The 20,934-nt window shown below is 34.9% G+C and overlaps 2 protein-coding genes across 2 annotated transcripts in view; one reads left to right on the top strand and one right to left on the bottom strand.

The window, feature by feature from the left end:
- Positions 1-1,421: 1,421 nt before the first annotated feature.
- Positions 1,422-8,049, bottom strand: LOC107048544 (RING finger and SPRY domain-containing protein 1). The gene is made up of 6 exons (XM_015271758.1): positions 7,022-8,049; positions 6,582-6,747; positions 4,233-4,623; positions 3,018-3,495; positions 2,639-2,899; positions 1,422-2,009 (listed from the first exon to the last, which is right to left on the bottom strand). Exons 1-6 carry the CDS (start codon positions 7,237-7,239, stop codon positions 1,922-1,924), a joined length of 1,602 nt encoding a protein of 533 aa, XP_015127244.1. The 5' UTR covers positions 7,240-8,049; the 3' UTR covers positions 1,422-1,921.
- A 100-nt stretch (positions 8,050-8,149) lies between these two features.
- LOC107048543 (glycosyltransferase 25 family member) overlaps positions 8,150-20,934 on the top strand; it is a 25,184-nt gene continuing 12,399 nt past the window's right edge. Inside the window, exons 1-4 of the mRNA XM_015271756.1 lie at positions 8,150-8,500; positions 8,610-8,838; positions 9,895-10,237; positions 11,182-11,491. Of these exons, the coding sequence (XP_015127242.1) occupies positions 8,313-8,500; positions 8,610-8,838; positions 9,895-10,237; positions 11,182-11,491 (1,070 nt within the window). The 5' untranslated portion in view covers positions 8,150-8,312. The remainder of the gene's footprint in view (positions 8,501-8,609; positions 8,839-9,894; positions 10,238-11,181; positions 11,492-20,934) is intronic.

Below are 20,934 nucleotides of genomic sequence, written 5' to 3'. Positions count from 1 at the left end.
TGCTATCGCTTTCATCTTCGAACTCGGTCAAGGGGACATCCAAACAATTTTTTTAAGCCGTCATGTAATCAATTCAGAACATTTTTGTTAGTTATCGTGGGAAAACCAATTTAAACAAAAAATCGAAAATAAAAAAAAAAAACAGAATTTCAATTAATGTCGATGGATAGGGCTCAACAATACCTTTGCGAAAAATGAAGGATTTAATTCCACCGATTCATTAGCGAAGAAGTGAAGAAAAACTTCATCACACCCATACATACATGCATGCGTACGGACACAGTCTAAAAGTTGTTTTTTCGGACGTTTTGGATCATAATGGGTCAATATAATACGAAAAATCCAAAACTTAAATTTGAACGATTACAATATTTCCATTCGGAAGCAACAATTAGAACGTTTACTTTCAGAGGAAGAACAAATATTCGCGTAATTTCGATGAAATAATTAAAAAATTGCAATTTTTGAAAATTACCAGCATTTTCTATAAATGACCTATAAACAATCAATTTTCCCACATAAAAATCGTTTGCCTGGAATCATAACAAATTTATTCATATTCAGAATTTTACCATAAATCGATTTCACTCCTAAAAAAAAAGGTTTCCGAAAGTTTAAACAATTCCAATTATTTATTTATAAACAACAAATGTTTAAAAAAATCATAATTCTGTGCAGAATGTAATTTGAATGACGCTGAATGTTCATGATTTTTTTCAAAATTTTCTCACGCAATTTAATAATAGGAAAATTATCGTCATTGTCAAATTTTTGTGATAAATCGTTCATGTTTCTGTGTACCTCGAATGTACAGGATGTTCTAGTCAAACGAGCAACTAATCTTTTACTCTCATCAAAATTAGAATTCATGTAAGAAATTATCAATGATGAATTTTTTTTCTGCCATTTGAAATTTATTTTGTGTCATGCACTCAACGACTTACGTGTAGTTTAGATATACTACTTTGATTGATGTGAACCGTATAATGGGCTAAAGAAGTAGAAGTATATTTGAGTGCAATTTTCTGTATAGAACTTCAACGCGAAATTTGGCATTTAGAGTCGAAATTAGACTATTCGAAATTGAGGAATACGCGGTTTTCTTTAATCAACTCCTAATACGATGGGACGTAGGAAGTTCTCGAAAATTTCCGCAACTTTTTGGAAATTTCCGGGTTTTTTCGTTCTAGAAAATTACACAATGTCTCTTTGAAACGAAACAAATTTGTCTAAGGATTGAATTTTGGAAATTTCTAGAGGTTACGGAAAAATTTCCAAAACCTGTTGGGTTTTTTAAAAAGTTTTTTTTTCAATGCACAGAACTTTGACAAAAATTCAAAATTTTTCGATGAAAAGAATTGTCCGCGCAACGCTGGGAGGGACACCTAGTAGGAATATAAAGAGATGGAGTAAACAGCAGATAAAACGTTAATGATCTTTATATACACATATTATATGTACAAATAATTTGTTCCATAATAGAATGGTATCTCTTTGAATCAATATTTTCAAATTCGATTTTTATCTCCCCGAGATGTCTCAATATAATAACGAATGTAGTTTTCCAATTGTTTCAAAAACAATAATCTAACGAATAGAGTATGAGAATAAATGCACGGAATCCGTCAATGGCATTACCCTTTGTATTTCTTTTCACCATTTAGTCGGTGCTAACCAATGCACTGTCAGTCCCCTGAACAACATCGTTCATAATGCATTTTTAAGCTCAGTCCTTCATTTTTACTTCGTTTTTATTTGTTCCTGAATTTCATAAGAAATACTGCTTCTTTATATATTTAACTTCTGTTTGAGTATCGTTTATGATAAGAATAGATGAAGTAATTGCTTAAAAAAATATTTGCATTCTAATTATGACAATTGATTTGAATCGATTGTTGAGTGCTAGTCATTACGACTAAAGTCACGCGGTGTCTAATGCTACTTCCTCGATTGTTGCTCTGCACATTGGACACTCGATGAGCTGCATGGGGCATGTTTGACAGAAGCCCCTGAAAGTTAAATAATCAATCATTAATAAGGAATCAATCAGTTTCAGATTAGCATAGGGGAGAGTGGGGCAAAATGAAACAGTCGAAAAACGACTATTTGACGCAATTCAAGCAAAACAATTTTTTTTTACCAACTGATGTTTATCAACTTTTTTTATTATTGGGAGTACTGATGAGAACAATAATTTTCTATTCGTTTTATAGTTCAATTGATTAGATTAGGCCTATTACACTTTTATTTTTTCATTCGATTGAAATTCAGCATTACATTTTTCTTTTTCTCCCTCTGAGTCTCGCTCTGGACCTTGCTCTGGACTTTGAATTTTGCTGTTTCATTTTCTTTTCAATTAATCCGTTGACTAAATCTTCTCCCGTCAAAACTTCTTAATAATTTTCAAATTAATGGACTAATTTTTTATACTCATCAAAGTTAGGATTCATATAAGACGGTCTGGTCGATGAATTATTAATTTTTTGGGCATTTTAAATTCTTTTTTTTTGCTATACTCAACGACTAAAATGGAGTTTGCTCATACTACTTGAAAATACATCTGCGAACTAAAATATCAATCTGCTTTGGATTCATCTCATCTCTTTTACTATTTTACTATTATATTCAATAGTTTTACCTATGATCACATGGTAACAGCCTCACAGATGCCTTCTGATCATAACACAATGTACAAGAGTCCTCCCTCACACTCAATTTTCTCAATTGGTCAAGATAAATATGCCGAGGCAGAACAACCTTATCCTCAGGATTCAGTGTCGCATGATCGTTGAACTTTTGGAATTGACGATCAGTAGGTGGATACTTGAACGGAATATTTCCGAAATTGAAAAGACACTGTTGAAATGACATGAAGCTGGCAGCAGCAAAAAATCCAGACCTTGAAGATAAGAAAGACATAATCGATCAATTAACTGCAAATACTTCAAGATATTTGACATGAGTCATTGATAATGAACCATATCATCGATAATTAAGAGGAATCATTGATTAATCACCTGGCGGTTTTGAAAACTTGTACACAGGGTTTGAGTGGTACACCATTGATGGAGAATATGATTTCTAACTTATCTAAATCGAGCAAACACCCGAGCACATCACCAGCCTTCCAAGGTGCTCGATCATTGTACTTTTCACTCCTGGCATTGTGCCAAATCAATCGACGACAGCCATCACAGGACAATGAGTAGGCATCGTCACCAATCCCATAACCCTCGTGATTCAAAAATGTGCTATTTTTTGTTGCCCATCCAATTTGCATCACACCGGTTGTCATTATCAAGGTTTCGTAATACCAAACACCGGTATCGACTTGAAATGTACATCTAACACTTTCGAAAGAGTATGCATCACAGCGTGCTTCAAGACCATTCGGCGATATTTTCAGGTACTCGCTTACATCTTTTGTATTTAACATCACATTTATACCAGTTAAGTCAACTGTGTCATGAGAATATTTTCTTCCTTCTATCAAAACTGAAAATTTAATGAAATAAATAATGTGATGAGGTGATAATTAAGAAATCTCCAGTGAATAGGGAACTTGCGTGAACCTCAATTTTTTCCAATTCGCCTATTCACACATTCCTCGTAACATATGGATATCTGAACGGCAAAAATTATGGAGAAATATTGCCTAGATGTCTTATGAGAATTTATTGAAAATCAGTCGTTTTCAGTGCCAATTTGTCGGTCATGACGTCACGAAGGCGTTCAAGTAACGTTTCATTGGTCGAAAAAGAAGAGAGTGGGGAGTTGTCGTCCTCCATTGGCCGAGGCGCACCTCAAGATTGGGTTAGGTCGGCCCGAGTCATTCTGTGATTGGTCCAGCATTGATCGTCTGTGTGACGTCATTAGCGATTTCAAAGCGTTTGAAATTTTCAAATTTAACAATGAATTATTAATTCATGAGCAATATTTCGAATGTTTGTGAATCAAAAATTAATAATTATTTAGGTCCCAAACTTGAGATTAGAAAATTGAAAAACGTTCATGCAAGTTCCTTATTGGTGACAGAAAATATGGGAAAAATTGGCATGATTCTGTTGTTAATATTGAGAAAAATTTTCCTCAATCTTCTCATTCCTGAGATATCGACGAAAGAATCCACATGTAATGTTTCTACAGTTCTATTTCTACCACCCCACTGCTATGATAGTTCTAATAGATTATTGCTGGTGATAGGAAACGAATAAAGTCAATTGAATACTCACATAAATTATCCAGACACCATTGTGCGGAAAAGCCTACTTGACGTTTAACATAGTTAGTCTCAGTTGCCCACTTCTCCAATATTAATAACGGATGTTCTCTCTCAGCCATAAGTCTCTTCTGTATTGTTAATTTATTCTCACTCGTCTGTGCAAATTTCTCCAGTGCAATCAATGAGTATAGAATGACGTAAGGTTCAGCATCTTCCCTGAGGTTTGAAACGAGGTAATCCAGTGTTGCGTTGGACAACACAGCGATGCTACTGGGCCCTGCTAATTTTTCTGCGATGCATCCTAGGACTACACAAATATTTCTTTGCTGACTCACACTCGTTTGGAGCTTTCCAGTGTTCTGGGAGAGTTGGAACATTTGTGATAGTTTTAGGACTGAATCCTGTAAAACAAGAGAATTATTTGAAGTAGCATATACAGCTGTGATCTTCAGATGAAAATCATTAAATCCTGTGAGGCAGGAGAAAAAAATAGACTCAAATAATTATATATCATCTTTGGCTATACGGTAACGATATTTGTACAGACAATTTATCATTTTGTGTAGATTTTTCTGATAACATCTTTGGAGCTAGCAAGTTTGGAGAAACTTTGAAAAAAGGTTTTTTGTGGTTCGTACCATCTTCTAAGAATCAAGATTGGGAGCACTTTTCTCTAAACCCACTAGTGCTAACACTAAGAGAAAAATCGATATAATATCACAAAAATCATTTCTTGAGCGAAAAACATCGCATACATATTTGATTAATTTATGGTAGATTTCAAAGAAGAAATCAGTGCTCTTCGGGCTAAGGAGGAAGTTACTGAATGAAAAGGTGATGTCTTTTTTCAAGATGAGATAATATTCCTTAAAAGAGAAGAATAGTTTGACAGAAGAAAAAAAAGATATTGCTTTCCTTTGAACTCAAAGCAATTGAGCGTAATCGACGGTTATATTTTTTTAATATTTGGAGGTTTTCCTCTGCATAAGCTCTCTATTCATTCAATATGAAAGTCTTTGATTCATGATTCACTAAATCTAAGCTTTTAATATTTTTAGACATTTTCTCATCTTCTGACACGAAAAAAACGATTTTTGTGACAAGAAATTCTCACTTTATCATGAAATGTTCATGTTCAAGTTATAAACACTTCACCGCAATCTGTCATTGTCGACATATTATTCGGAATTCTTATCCCAAGAAATTTATCCTCAAGAAATGAGATAGTTGGCGTAAGAAATTAGTTTTGTGATATTATGACGATATTTCTCTCAGTGAAGAATATATTAAGAATCGTGCAAAAGACTACTCACTCCATAATTGAGTGACACTACGATTTTAAAATGAAACCGATTTCACGTAATTAGAGAGATGGTTGCATTACTTCGAAATTAATAATTTCCGAGAAAATGAAATCATGTCAGTTTCAAAATCGCGAATTACTTGCACTTGTTTCAACTTCATTGACTTCGACTGATTTCGTTGATTTCAAAATGTTTGCATGACAGAGTGGCAACATGATTTCGGGAGTGAGTAAATTTGTTTCCGAATCATCCCATTCAACTAGTTCACCATACAGATAAAATTTTTTTCTAATTTTCAGCAAGAATCTCTGAGTTTCAGAACTCTGTCGTATTGAAAACTAACAAGCAAAATATCCTGGAAATAAATGCAATTTTCACTCATTTTAAGGCAATTATTTTTGAAAAACAGAAGTAACAGTTCTAGTCCTCAGTAATTTTTAGTTAAATCTAATATAATTGTACTTAGTTGAGGTACAATCATTTACTAAAGTTCTGAATCAATCTGAACTTGCATCCTATGTATTTTGTTTCAGAACTTTAGTAAACGAGTCTACATGATTCTTTGTATTAAGGAAATCTTGGTTCCAGACTTCAGAATTGTTCAGTTTTAAAAATAACAACCTAGGGGTTTTTAAATTACCAACATCCGGGCTCTCAAATAACGAAAATTCTCGTTCTTGAACTGATGATTTTCTAAAATTAATCTGCTCATGTTTTTAAATCCATTATTACTCTTAGTATATCACCTGACACCTTGACTCAATGAATATTAGATTAATGTTCCATTATTCCAGAATTATATCCCTTCCAAATGTTCTTAGTCTTAGAAAGAAAAAGTTTCAACTTTGAGAACCCCTCATTCGAAATAAGTAGACTTCTGGTACTGAATTTTCTGGATATTCCTTCTGAAATGAAGTAACCAGTTTCTTATTCTGAATCGAGTGTAATTTTGAACCATGTATTTTTCAAAATCAGTAACTTGGTTCCGAAAACTAGAAACTTCTTTTCTCCGTGCACTCTATCATTGAACATTTTTATAGAGGTTCATGATTTACCTTCGAAGGTAAAGGACAATCGTCAAGCAGAAGAGTTATGACTGATGGACCCAGAGGACTGTGCATGGGAATGACGTTAACCATCGAACTCACGACTTGAATCCATCCTTCCTCTTTGTCTGCTATCGTATGGAGCTTGAGCATCGCTGGTGGTGGTTCTTGTTCACTAAAACATCAGTAAAAAATGAAACAATAAAGAAACCCTCGTGTTCGAAAATTCTCTGCAGATCATTTGTAAATATCTCTCCAACTACTATTCATCAAAAAAGATCATGAGAAAAACTTTTTGCAGTCCATAAAGTTCTTTACACAATCAATCTCTAAGAAATTCTCGAAGCTTCTTTCTTCTCACGTGATCTCTGAAATAATCTGCAAATTCATTTCGAACTCATCTCTTCCTACCCCTTCACAAATGAATTCATAGTGGATGATTTTCTTACTTGTCAACAAGTCCTCCTATGACCCCAAGTGTTTCCCACACCAGTTTATCAATATTGGATGAGGTAGGGAATTTAAAACAGGGTGAGTCATCACTCCCCCCAATGCTCGCAGTATGACAATGATTTTCAGGTATAATAGTGGTCTCTACCTCTACATGACTCCTGTCACAATCAACCTCTGGTTCATCAGCACTGTCTTTACACAAACAGTTGCCCATGTCCGCTCCTTGTTTTTCTCATCTAGTGCTTTTACATCCAGTCATCTCCCCACGTAAATTTACCCAATAACACTGCAAATTCCTCTCAAACCCAAACTTCCATTTGTTTATAAAGAATCACAGAGTCAGATTGACGCTCTCTTCGTCTCCCAGTGAACATGAGAAACCACTGAGTATAAAAAAGAATATAATCTCACAAAGGGTTACAAATGTCAACGCATACCCGTGACTCACAGTCAATTTATCTTATCAACTTGCACCGTAAAAGAATTTTATTACAGGCTCTAATGGACTCCATTTATTTTCAGGTTATGTCGTCAACCGATCAAGCTCATGCTCACTCATGCTCATAGCGATCATCAAAAATGCATAAGTAAGGGGATTTCGTAGGTCTCGTTACTTCGTTTACTTAAACTCTGGCGTTCTTCTTGTCCTTAATTAAAGTTTATTCAACAGAGAGGAGAGACAGTCTCTTTCTCAGTGTGACACTTTTACGGATTCCAAGATTTCTAGGTGTCCATAACCACATATATACCCGTATGTATGCGATACACAACACCACGTATATATGTACCTCAAACATTTGCAGTATGCTACAATTGAGATGAATATATCTGCTCCGTTTGCAACTTCTAATCAATCCACTCAACTCTTTTCCACATTACAATAAAAAAAAATCAAATTCCCATTGATTGTGAACAGAATTTTGAAACTGATTGATAAATGAGCGAAAATGTAAAGTTCAATGAATGAAATCATAACAAATGGAGCAATGACAAAACATTTTGTTTACAAAAAAAATTAAGACTGAAAGATTATTTTTAGACTGACCGATTGTCGATAAGGGAGTTTTACTTTATCGTTGAGTTGTGATCAGCTGTGTTTGTTAGGCTGTTGCATCCCAGTGATATTTTGAAAGGGGCGAGCAATCGGAGGGGCCTGGAGCACTCACACTCATGAGATAAATATATATCAGCATCATCTGGAAATTTATTCAAATTTCCGGTCCCTTGTTTTATCCACGTGGACTAATTCCAATGGGGATTTTGTAGCTGTGGGGAAAAAAATTGAGGATGTGGATTCTACAGAGTGTGACATTTTTGATAATTGTCCTGTGGGCCGGATGTGACGTTTGTTATTGTAATTTCAAACGGCCCACGGTTTTGGTTGCTGTGCTAGTGAGGAATAAAGCTCATACTTTGCCGTATTTTCTCAGCCTCTTTGGAAATTTGAATTATCCGAAGGAGAGGATTAGTCTATGGTAAGGATTGAACTATTTAAATTTTAATTTGAATCCTCTTTCGTTCATTTTGCTTCATTTATTTCAGGGATAGTCTAGGTTAATTCATTGTTCATATTCATTGTTGTAGGATTCGAAGTGACAACAATGTAGATAACTCCATAGAAATCCTCACGGAATGGTTAAACGGAGAAGGAAAAAATTATCATTCTGTAAATGCAAAATTGAACGAAGAATCTCATGGATTTAATGACGAGAAAGGAACAGCTGACTGGTCCAATGATCGATTTTCTCATGTTATTAATTTACGACAGGAAGCATTAGACTATGCACGAAGAGCGTGGGCTGATTACATTTTTGTGAGTAAATTGAATCTACAATGACTCAATTTCAATTTTCCTGCTTAAGAATGTTCATCCAAAATCGCAAGTATTAAAAAAAAAATTTGATTTTTTGAAAACTGAGAGATGAACATATTCCCTTCACTTTGATACAAATTTGAATCCACCAACCCATGTTCCGATTCCGGGTTGGTGGATTCCCACCAACCATGAAATAGAAAAAATTCACCAAATACATGTGCTAACATGCCCTTATATGGGATAGAATCATTCAAATATTTCCTCTTTTTGCCCGGGTACCCGAAATTTTTCTCTGGCCATTGGATTCAGTATGATTTTACACATTACCTTCTATTTTTATTTCTATTTTTAGAGTGTTCTAGTAGGTGAATTATCAATTTGAACATGAATTTCATAAGAACCCGTGTATCAGGAAAAATTAGTTTATTCATTTCTGCTGAGACTATTGCGATTAATTTTTTTAACGTTAGAAAAGGTATATGTTCTGCTGTCAGCCGAAAAAATTACAAAATTTTCCTTGACCATAAAAAAACCCATTTACCGACAATTTACTGACATTGTCTAAACATACTTAAGGATAATCGGGCGAGGAATAGGATATTCAAAAAATGCAGCGAATTTTATGCAGATTTTTTCACACATTATTGAATGCATTTAGACACCGTTGAGAACCCCCAGAAGCAGGGCAACAATGAAAATGATTTTTAAAGTTGCTGCTTGTACGTGAAGTCAGATGGGTCACCGATAATTTCAGTATTTTTTCCGCATTGCCGACTGGTCGATAATATAGGGGACATGCACGAGTTATCGATGCTCCCTTTAACTTCATGTATAAGCATCAACTTTAAAAATTATTTTTGTTGTTGCCCTACTTCTGGGGTTTCCCAAATTTTGCGAACGATGATTAAATGGATTCAATTATGTGTGAAAATTTGTTCATAAAGTTGGTTGCATTTTTTGAATATCCCCTATTCTTCTCCCGATTATTCTTAAAATATGATTTTATTTTAAATACAATCATATTAAAATAAATATGATTGCATTGATTTTCAGATGCTGGACGCTGATATTTTCCTAACGAATCCCAATACTTTAAATCTGTTAATTGATAAGGAGAATAGTGTCGTAGCCCCTCTACTGAAGTCCGATGGGTTGTACAGTAATTTCTGGGCAGGAATGACCCAGGATTATTATTACGAGAGAACTGAGAGATATAAACCGATAGTGAATCGTGTAGAAAAGGGCTGTCATGTTGTTCCAATGGTTCATAGCGCTGTGCTGATAGACCTTGGGAGGAAGGAGAGTGATCATCTCACCTATGACCCAAGGAATATTGAAAATTATGCTGGTCCTGATGATGACATTATAGCGTTTGCTCTTGGTGCTAATTCATCTGGTAAGATAGATTTCTAATTAGCATCTTTTACCAATTATCGAATGATCATTCGGCTTCGAAAATTTCCACCGTTTCCGAAATTTTTCCACTTACTAGCGGTAAAGGAGGGTGGAGCAAAAACTTTTGACTTTTTTTCACAATGTTCTAACTCAGAAATAAATTTATCAATTGAGGTCAGTCCAGACTCGTCACAAAGGGGAAGAATAGAATAACCCATAAAAAATTATCCTATCTAATGAAAAAATTGAATAACTCATTAGCATTAAAAAAAGTATCCGTTTTCCCCCACTCGCCCCTATAGAAAGTAGGTTTGCCTCAAGTTTGAGATCTCAAATTCAAGTGGAATTTGAGATCTCAAAATTGTCGTAGATCTCTATTATTTCGATCTACTATTTTTCTATCGAATTATCTATTTTTACTACTACTGTTTCGATCTAAAATTTTCTGTACTTCAAAAAAAAAACTAATTTCGAAGGGGATATGCGAAAAAACTTATTTTGAAAATTTCAAACTCGTTTTTTAGCTACAAGGAGAGGTGCTAGTTTAAACATCCCTTTTTCCGTAAAATTCAGACTTTTTTCCACAAAAATGTATATTGAAAGGATCAGAAATTTGAAAAATATTCCAAAAAATAATTAAGATAGATTTTTGTACATTTTTTCGACGATTTTCTGAGGTAAAAATCCATCGATATACTCACCCAAACTTGGTGCCCCGGTTACCGTAATCGTCCCAATATTTTCATTTGCAAAGTAGATGGCAATTTTTTTAACAAACAACAGAGAATTTTTTTTTCTTGGTAGCTCACACACAAAAGAGTTTTAATGATGGAACTATTTTCCCTAGATTCAGAGATATTTATGCAGAACGCATGTTATTACTTCAGAATTCTGATGTTTTTCCTTCAAATCTTGAAAAATAATTACAATCCTCATATATTCCAGGAATTTCTCTTCACGTGTGTAACGACGAAATTTACGGATATGTCATGGTTCCATTAGAGTCAGAAGATCCCCTCGAAGCAGATCTTGAGCAGCTGACAAATTTGAAATTAGAAATTTTGGGGTATCAGCTCGAAATTCCGGTATCCCCGAAATTGAAGAAATACATAAAGTATCCAAGGAAAGATACTCTCGGAATGGACCACGTCTTCATGATAAATCTAGAGAGGCGTACTGAGAGACGTTCGAGAATGGAAAGATGCTTCGATGAGCTAGGGATCGAGGCAGAGACACTTGCTGCAGTGGACGGTCGGTATGTACAATTCACATTTATTACTTTTACATTGAGAATTGAAGCATGGATTCGTATACAACTTTGATAAAAAGAGTCGTTTATTCATTTAGAAATCGTTCATTTGAATTAATGTCATAAATATTTTCTGCTTCTTTATTTAAATCGACCTGGGGGTCTATTTTCGATTGTGTCTGGAAATATTTCCGCTAACGAAACACAACGTCTGGGTTGGAGGATTAGGAGTTTCGTCTACGGACCTACTTCGATAAATAGACATCTTTCTGATCCGCTGGAGAATTAGCCCCCTGAGTCAATGAGTGTTAGAACTCCAGAATTTATACACTGAGAAAAAAAATTCCTGAGAAATAGAAATTCTATGATTGATCCAAATCGTTCATTGACTGAATAGTCGCAAAAGAAAATGCTATTGTAAGACACAAATATCGATTTGAACTAAACTAAAATTGGATCGATGAACGATTTGGATCAATCATAGAATTTCTATTTCTTAGAATTTTTTTTTCTCAGTGTAAATTTGTTGAGCTCTAGCTGACGTCAAATGCTAGCAATTAATTAATATGATTTTATCAGTCATCTTTCATTACCCAATTTGATTTTATATTAATATTATTCATCATCTTATTATTCATTATCCCATTATTTTTTTATTTAATCTTATTCTTACTCCATCCGGTACTAATTCATTCTTAGGGCTACTGATTAAGTAGAGTCATGGAGTGTTGAACTTCCAGGAAATCAGGTTATTATAAAACGATGTTATCCTAAGTTTGAAAAATGTCAAATGATAGTGCATTGAATATTGCGAGAATTTAAGAACGGATTAAAAATTAATTTCGACTTTGGAAAAGCTCTATGTGGTTAACAAGCGACGAATCACACTTATATCAACAGTAGTACGGATGCATTTTTCAGTTGGAAGATCGATCACGCATAAAACACAAAAATCGAAAATTAAATTTCAATATTTTTTAGATTTTGTTCTTAATCTTGCGGATTGCCGGAGATACACAATAAAGCAATTGTCCGATCGAAAAATGCACTCCCACTTTTGTTGTTGTCAGTGCTCTGAACATTGCTAGTTACATAGCGATTTTCTAAAGTCAAAAATAGATGTTTATAGTTTTTTCGAATATCTTCTATTCATAATGTTCGTCGATTGGTCACTCAATATTGTTGCAAGGAGATACCCTTGTAGAAGAAGCCTGATCTAGTTCATGTCAACAATTTGGATCAATTATAGAATTTCTATTTCTTAGAATTTTTTTTTCTCAGTGGTATACAATGGATATTTCACAAATTACCTCGAATCTTACCCTAAATGCCCTAAATTGATATAACGTCTGCTTGAGTAATCTTGGACGTGACAGTCGATAAATTCAATGTTACATTTTAAAGAGAAGTATTGTCTCTCTGGCGTCTAGGGGCAGCGTAAGTATACATGTATCTGTCTTGTGGATGCTTGTTATTATCGATGTCCATATGACAGCCCCCTTGATAAGCAGCAAGTCTCGTGGGTGATGCTCGTTGACTGAGTGCCCCGTCGCCACTATGAAGTGCAATAGAGTTTCTCTCCGCCGGAATAGTTCTAAACCCCAACAATCCACGAAAAGATGAGTGCATGCGTTCCGTTGCTGCCTGAATCTCATGCATTCGAGCTGCGTAAATAATGGGATTGACGATAGTTCTTAGGATTAGTAGGCAATTCGCTGCATTGAAAATTATGAATTTTGAATATCCAGTTATCCAGTTGGATTTCACGAGACAATCATCGCAGACGAGGACAAAAAGAAACGTGGCCGGCATCCACCCAACCACGAAGCTTCCTTAAATATTGAGAAACCCAGCATATTAATTTGTTTATTGGCACAATCTGCAGTAAAATTATAAAAGCAGGGCATAATAAGGTTTACGAATGACATGAATAGGATTTTTGCTTCCGAATGGACGCCTTGTATTTGTGCAATTTTTCGATTTTCTAATCTTGATGGCAAATGGTCTAGAATGTTATGAAACGTGAAGAAATGATGTTTTTAGGGACATGTCGGTATGTATGTGTGTGACAACTTGGGTTTTTGGTGATCAATTTTTAGAAAATTCAATATAAATACAGTGAAATTTGTCGATAAAAGTCTGAAATTTTGGCGCAGGGTACCTATGATTAAGCTTCACTATTGTGCGCAGTTGCAGTCCGATCGGTCCCGTAGTTCCTGAGATATAACAACTTCCTCAATATCTCAAAATTTACTCCACCGATTTTAATTTTTTTTTTTCAAAATACTTGTCTCGATGGCCTCTATCTAGATCANCAAGGAGAACAAGGAGATGGCGGGTCGATGGGGGACGGTTACGCTCGTCCACTCCTTTTATTTCTGTGAAGTGCCGCTGTGCCTGCGCGCATTTACCCATTACCTATATATATATATATATATATATATATATATATATATATATATATATATATACTCGTTCAGACAAAATTTAAAGATATTGCCGTTTTTCCGTTTTTCATGAAAAATCTTGTTTACACGATAACTTAATAAAAAATGGAGATAGTGAGTTGAAATTTTGTATTCTTCTAGCTTTTATAACATAAAAGGTGGATGGGTTGCAATCGGCCGGACAATTTCGGAGATATTTAACCTTTTGTATAATTCTATTCCATTAAAAGGTTGAATATCTTCCTGTAGACACCCTGTAGCATGTGGTTACGGTTGTATGTCTGTCACAAGGATAGGGAATTCCTATGAATTCATTCGGAAGCTTACTACCAATGGAATTGGTAGGAATGAAAAAAAAGGACTAATAAACGCAAGAAGTAACGATCACATGCCTTCTGTCGGATGGGCTCGAATCCCTGCTTGTTTTAAATACAAAGTGTTAAGGATCACCGGAAAGGCTTTTGGACGTACATGATACTTTTCAATTAAGGTCCTGTCAACCCATGGGACACATAAAATTTTGCCCTCTGTGCATTGATACATACAGACACCATCTAAAAATCGCATATCTGGAGGTCTTAGACCATCTTTAGTTCCCCTGACATAAAAAATTGGAAACCTAAATTTGAATGAATACAAAGCTGCCATTGAAAAGCAAAAAATTCCCATCGTCTTGGTATCTAGAAACTTACCGAGAATGAATAAAGTCGTGTGAATGGCTTTCACATTTTTCGCCAATCCGTGATAAGCTTGTTGATGCCTTTCATCACTTCCAGTTCTGCGAAACGATAAACCTACACGACTGAACCGTAATCTCGATGCTTGATGTCTGCGTACAATGTGGAAAATATGAGCATAAATGCAGACCATGAATACAAATGGTCCGAAAAAGAGGCTGCTGAACATTACTCGAAATTTCTCTTTCCTGAGAAATCTGAAAATGAGATTATTATCACGTCAATGGATGGCGCTATTTTGCATCGAAGACAATTTACATTCTGTTATTATCTTACCCGTTGTTCTGACATCCTGGTGATTGAAAGCCTTCATTCTCTATGAGATTGAAATAAGCCATGAAAAAGCAGAGGGGAAATGTCCACAGTATAATTATGAGGAAAGTTGTCATTCTGTAATTAAACAATACGTCAGCAATGCAGATATAGCAAAACATGATTACAAGTTCTATTGAATAGAGATCAATTCACCTGTGAGTCATGATCGATATATAATGAAGTGGTCGAAGAATCCCCAAATAATGGTTAATGGCGAGCATGAACAAATGGCCTAGGGTAATAATGAGAGCACCGATTCTGACGACCTCCAAGCCCAATAGAAAACACGCTGCACCTTTTAACAATTACATTAAAATATCATGATTCAGACTTTGGGTGTCATTATACAATGTATTTGAACCGGACCAGGAACACCGCAATAAGCAGAAAATCCTATGAAACCAACAGTGATAGCTAGAAATAAAATAGCTTGCAAGCTAAGCAGACAATTGGAAGTTCGCCGGAGCAATATCTTACCCAGCTATCACTGCTGGTTTCATAGGATATTCTGCTTATTTAGGATACCGGTGACTGGGATTCAGTGATATTTCGGTTTTCACTTTTCGAGATTTTCGAGATTTTACACGGAGAGAAATTTTTGATAAAAATTGTCCGATCGTTCTATACAAGTGTATCATGAGTCATCGTTTCCTCATTTCTATCCCGAAATTTAGTAAAAATTAATATATGATGATTAACTTTTATTCTACGTTAGAGAAATTTTATCCTGACGCATAATAAATTTTACTCTTCCAGTCCAATAATTTTTGTGTCAATAACAACGAAACTTCTAGAATGGTTGGTAAATTTTATTCTACCGGTACAGTAATTTTTATACTTTACCGGCACGGTAATTTTTATTTTTATCGGGATGAAATTTCTCTAATGTAGAATAAAATTTGATCATTCCATATTAATTTTTACTAAATTTCAGGATAGAAATGAGGAAACGATCACTCATAATACACTTTTGTAGAATGGTAGGATAATTTTTATTAAAAATTTCTCGCCGTGTATCGTTATTTTCAGTAATACAAATTCCTAATGCTAAAGGAAGTTAGAATCAGCATCAAATATCCCTAGAGATTGGAGGTATAGCTCTAAAAACTGAAACTTTCTTTCCTCCGTGTACGCTTTCTACACGAAAAAAAAACAAACACTATCACTCATTCCTCGTCCACTTCAAGTGAAGTTCTTCATTATTAGTGTGAAGAGCCTCATTGAGCCTTTTTCTGCCCGAAGCTGGATGAGAGGAGAGTTCAACTAAAAATAGGACGTGAACAGAACGAAGTTAGATTTTAATTATGTTCACGTCATTTCCACCGTATCTTTCGTCAGATCTCATTGACTTGAAACTCGAGATATTCATACCTGGAAATTCCAATCCAAGTCCTATAGGAATGAAACTATTCCCCACGAGTCCCCCGCCAAGAGCTGCACTGGAAAAGACATCAGCACCAGCAAGACTGAGACTGATTTGTAAAGTGGGACTGAGGGGTTTTCTGATCCAGTAGACACATACTAGTACTTTAATATTAACAAGGATTGAAATGATGCAGAAGAATATTAATGGCATGGTTCCATAAAAGTACAAGACTCTTACGGAGTGAACATCAATTTCAGATGCATTGGAGTTTTTCACAGAGTTCTCGACCATCGAGACCAGGTCCAGGGTATTATCTTCATTGATAGTCCTCATGGTTGAGTAATTGTAGTCGCCTAAGGCAGATACCTCTGTCAAAAATCTTGAAGTCTTTCAATTCGGCATCTTCAACTGTTTGACACTATCAGTGACACTATCAGTGAAAGCCTGACCTAGACTGTTGTTGAGGACAATACATCCACAATCAGCTAGTAGAGAGGACCGAAGTGTCGTGTGTCGTTGTCACCCATCTTGACGTGTGCATATAACAAGCTGATGATTTTGCATTTGTATAAGCTAGCACTGAATAATTTCATTGATTCTTGGTAAACCGGTATACATTATGGAGCTGTTGTTGAGTAAGAGAATGTGTGGAGTCAATTCCAATGCACAGAGTTATCTGAAAAGATGAAAGTCATTTTAAAATATGCAGAGAGCGAGAGCTGACAGATTAATGTGTTGATCAATTGGTATTCACATGAGGTATTCCACGCCAAATGAGTCAACCGCTGACCCTTACCCTCTTGGAAATTAATGGCGATTTTTTCTACCATTGGAGGGGTTGAAAAACTGTCTTCAAAATTTTTTCAGATTTTTTCGGCAGCCCAGTTCGGAGATATGATTTTTTTTACATTTTTCCTTTTTTTTCCAATAACTCGAGTTCTATTTGTTCGATGTTTATTTATTAAGCGTCAAAATTTTTCATTTTTTACCGCCTATATGAGTATTTCTAGTATTTTTTTTTCAATTCGTAGATGCTCACAATACCGAATTTTTGGAAAAAAAGTTGAAAAAGTGGTATTTTACAAATTACGTCAATTTTGATTTGTTTCATTTTTTTCGGTAATTCTTATAATCAAAACAAATATATTGAGCCGTCATTCAAGTTGGGCATCCTCCTGGATCTATTTTATTTTTAATTTTTAATTTTCGAAATTTCCCAAATTTGGTTAAAACACCCCAAAACGACTTCGATTATGTATCGAAATATGTAACATATAGGTATACAGTCAAATTCACTTCATACTATCTGTAATGAAAGTCAATCGTTGCTATTTTGGGGTGTTTTGACCAAATTTGCGGAATTTCGAAAAGAAAAAAATTGAAAATAAAATAGATCCAGGAGGATCCCCAACTTGTATGACGACTCAAAACACTTGTTTTGACTACAAGAATTACTGAAAAAAAAATGAAACAAATCAAAAGTGACATAATTTGCTAAATTTAATTTTTCCAACTTTTTTTATCTCGAAAATTCGTTATTATGAGCATCTCAAAATCTAAAAAATTTGTTTATTAAAAATATTCCGATAGGCAGTAAAGAATGAAAAATTTTGACGCTTAATAAATAAAAATCGGATGGATACAACTCGAGTTATTGGGAAAAAAACGGAAAAATGTTTAAAAAAATCATATCTCCAAACTGGGCTGCTGAAAAAATCTGAAAAATTTGAGAGATAATTTTTTAACCCACCCAATCGTATAAAAAATCGCCATCAATTTCCAAGAGGGCGAGGGTCAACGGTTAACTCATTTGGCGTGGAACACCTCATATATTAAGGGGGGACACTGCTGAAATTTGAAAGTCCTGCAATAAAAAATTGGCCTCCGTGAGATTTCTTTCCTATGTGTAGTCACAAAAAAATATATTTTGACTCACCTAAGCCCATCCAAAATGGCGAGGAATTTGAAAAAACCGAAAAAAAAACAATTTTGCCCTTTAAAAGTGTAGAAAGTGAGTAGAAATGATCGGATTGTCTTGAAATTTATACACAATGTTCACAACACGAGAATCAACAAACCTACGGACGGAAACTTGAATCCGATGATTTTTAGATTTTAGATCGGCTGAAAATCGAAAAGATCATAAAATACGAAAAAATCTAATTTGTTAACCAATCGATTTCAATTTAGAATTCTGCGAGATCATATACTATAGTTTCCAAGATATTCGAAGATACAAGCTAAAAAACTAAGAGAACTGGTCCCAGAAGCAAATTGGCTAATTCGATTGTTTCGTATTTTGTGTTTTTTTCTATTTTTGGCTGATCTAAAATGTAAAAATTATTGGATTCGAATTTCCGTCCGTAGCTTTATTGATTCTAGTGTTCTGAACATTGCATATAAATTTCAAGACAATCCGATCATTTCTACTCACTTTCTACACTTTTAAAGGGCAAAATTAGAATAACATATATCTCTGTATAGAAGTTAGGATGACATATACCTATGGCCTTCTAAGGTACTTCTGCAGTGCTCATAGATGTGCAAAAATTGGCAATCTATTAGGGAACTCAAACTTAAATTATTTGTTGTTGTTTACAAATATTTCGAGAGGAGTTTGATCTTGACATTTTTAAATATGCATTATAGAACATTAAAATTTTGTTGTTTTTAAATTTTTGACAATCGCTATTTAAAAAATCTCGAAGCCGGAGGTTGTAAAATTTTCTCAATTTCTTGTTTGCAAAAATTTTTTTAAAAGTTTGACCACAATTTTTTTAGGCCTTCCAAATATCGATAAAGACAAATGGAGGAGGCGTAAACAAAATTAAAATGTTGAAGGTACAAAACTATGCTAATAATTGACGAAATCACCCATAGGAAGAATAATGATGATAAGCCAGAAATTAATGAAGTCGAGAAATGACGGTGGCGGTAGCCAGATGTGCATTGGAGTAGCGACTGGGGACCGGTAACGAGCGTGTCGAAGAAGGAGGGAGAGTTCCTCGAAAATGGATATTAGAACGCTTTTATTAAATTTGGATCTAATAAAGAAGTCGGAATCTATCTTCTCCCTCTCTTTCGCTTCGTCCATATTTCTTCTAAGTTGCAAAAATTGAATTGTTATGCAAATCATTTCGATTATAACGATGGTCTCAACTGGGATGATGATGAAGTTTTTGGTAAAATGGCCCATCTGTGCGGAGAGAAAAGTTGGATAAAAATTATCTAGAAAATGATCGCAGCCAATCTTACTATCCGAGAGATAAGCGTGAAGCGAAATTGTAATTCAACAAAAAATACTTTTTGCCGAGGATATCTTAGGATTTGTTCGACAAAAAAACATCTATGAATACCAAAATTACTATTCAGTAAAATTTTCCGCACCGGTAGGGTATTTTTTTCTTGCTCCATGAGGACATGGGGACAGACAAAAGTCAAATTTTACTGTATCGCGTTTAGTAAAGAAAGTCATTCTCGACCACAAAAAAATTCTTACACATATGTGTATGATTCCGCAATATTGAGCAATTATTCACTTTCACGAAATAATTTTGAGTGGAATGAATGGTAAATTTTGCAGTTCTGGCAGCAATTGTCCTCACGTGTAGTAAATGTTTTCCAGCCAGAAAAAGACCTAGATAGTCCGCACGCAATACCCCCTTCCCGTGTGCACTTCTAGTGCGGTAAGGTTTTGAGGTGTTTTCTTATGTTTTCGGGTATGAGAAATCCGAATCCGGTGGTATTTTTTATGTAAGTGCGTGCAATTAATAGTTATAAAAATTAAGTGGTTTTTTTGATTATTTTTTTTTTATGGGAAACATTGGCAAATAGACGAAAATGTTCATGACAAAAGTTGTTCCTTTTTGTGTAATAAATAATTATCATTTTTTTAAATCATATCCATCAATCCGTTGCTGAAATATGGTCCACCAGGTGGGCGCGGGAGGATGCGCGACGCGCGAAGATGGGTGGGACGCTCGACGTCCTCTGAATGCTCATCAATCCGTCATTTTTCTCAGATAAAACGACCTCTACTCATGTATTGGTACATAGAAAGGAAAACAAAAACACACAAAACACTAATACTCCAAGTATGAGAGATATTTATTTGGATTATTTCTGCGAATTTTCAATTCCAAGAAAATTCGGAGGGGACAGCTGCAAAAATATTCTTGTTTCTTCTTGTTTTAGTCAACTGACGTTTAGAAAATACTCCGATAAATCAGTCTTCCTCCGATCCTCGTAAGAGAATGTTCGTCACATTTAAATACGTGATTTTTTTCAGAGTCTCTTCGGGCCGGAGTATTGAATTAACTAATTAACTATTGAGTTCTATCAGTCGGTGACAGGAAATTTATAATCATAAGTTATTGACGAGAAATAAATTCTGGATGACATTCATTCTTTGTGCAGTATTCACTTTAAATTCATGGTGTGAGTGTATTAAAAATGTCAGGTGGGCGTTCGTTTGTCACGTTTTGAGGCTCCTCTAGCACGTCATTTATCGACCCGCTCTTTCGTTTGAGCCCACAAAAACATTCATATCTTGTCTGACATCTTTGCTACAAACTCGGGTCTTCA

This window comes from Diachasma alloeum, unplaced genomic scaffold (assembly GCF_001412515.2).
Source record: "Diachasma alloeum isolate Michigan unplaced genomic scaffold, Dall2.0 Dall_scaffold_00194, whole genome shotgun sequence".
Taxonomy (NCBI): Eukaryota; Metazoa; Arthropoda; class Insecta; order Hymenoptera; family Braconidae; genus Diachasma; species Diachasma alloeum.
Note: the sequence above shows the minus strand (reverse complement) of the source record. Positions and strands in the feature narration are given on the sequence as shown.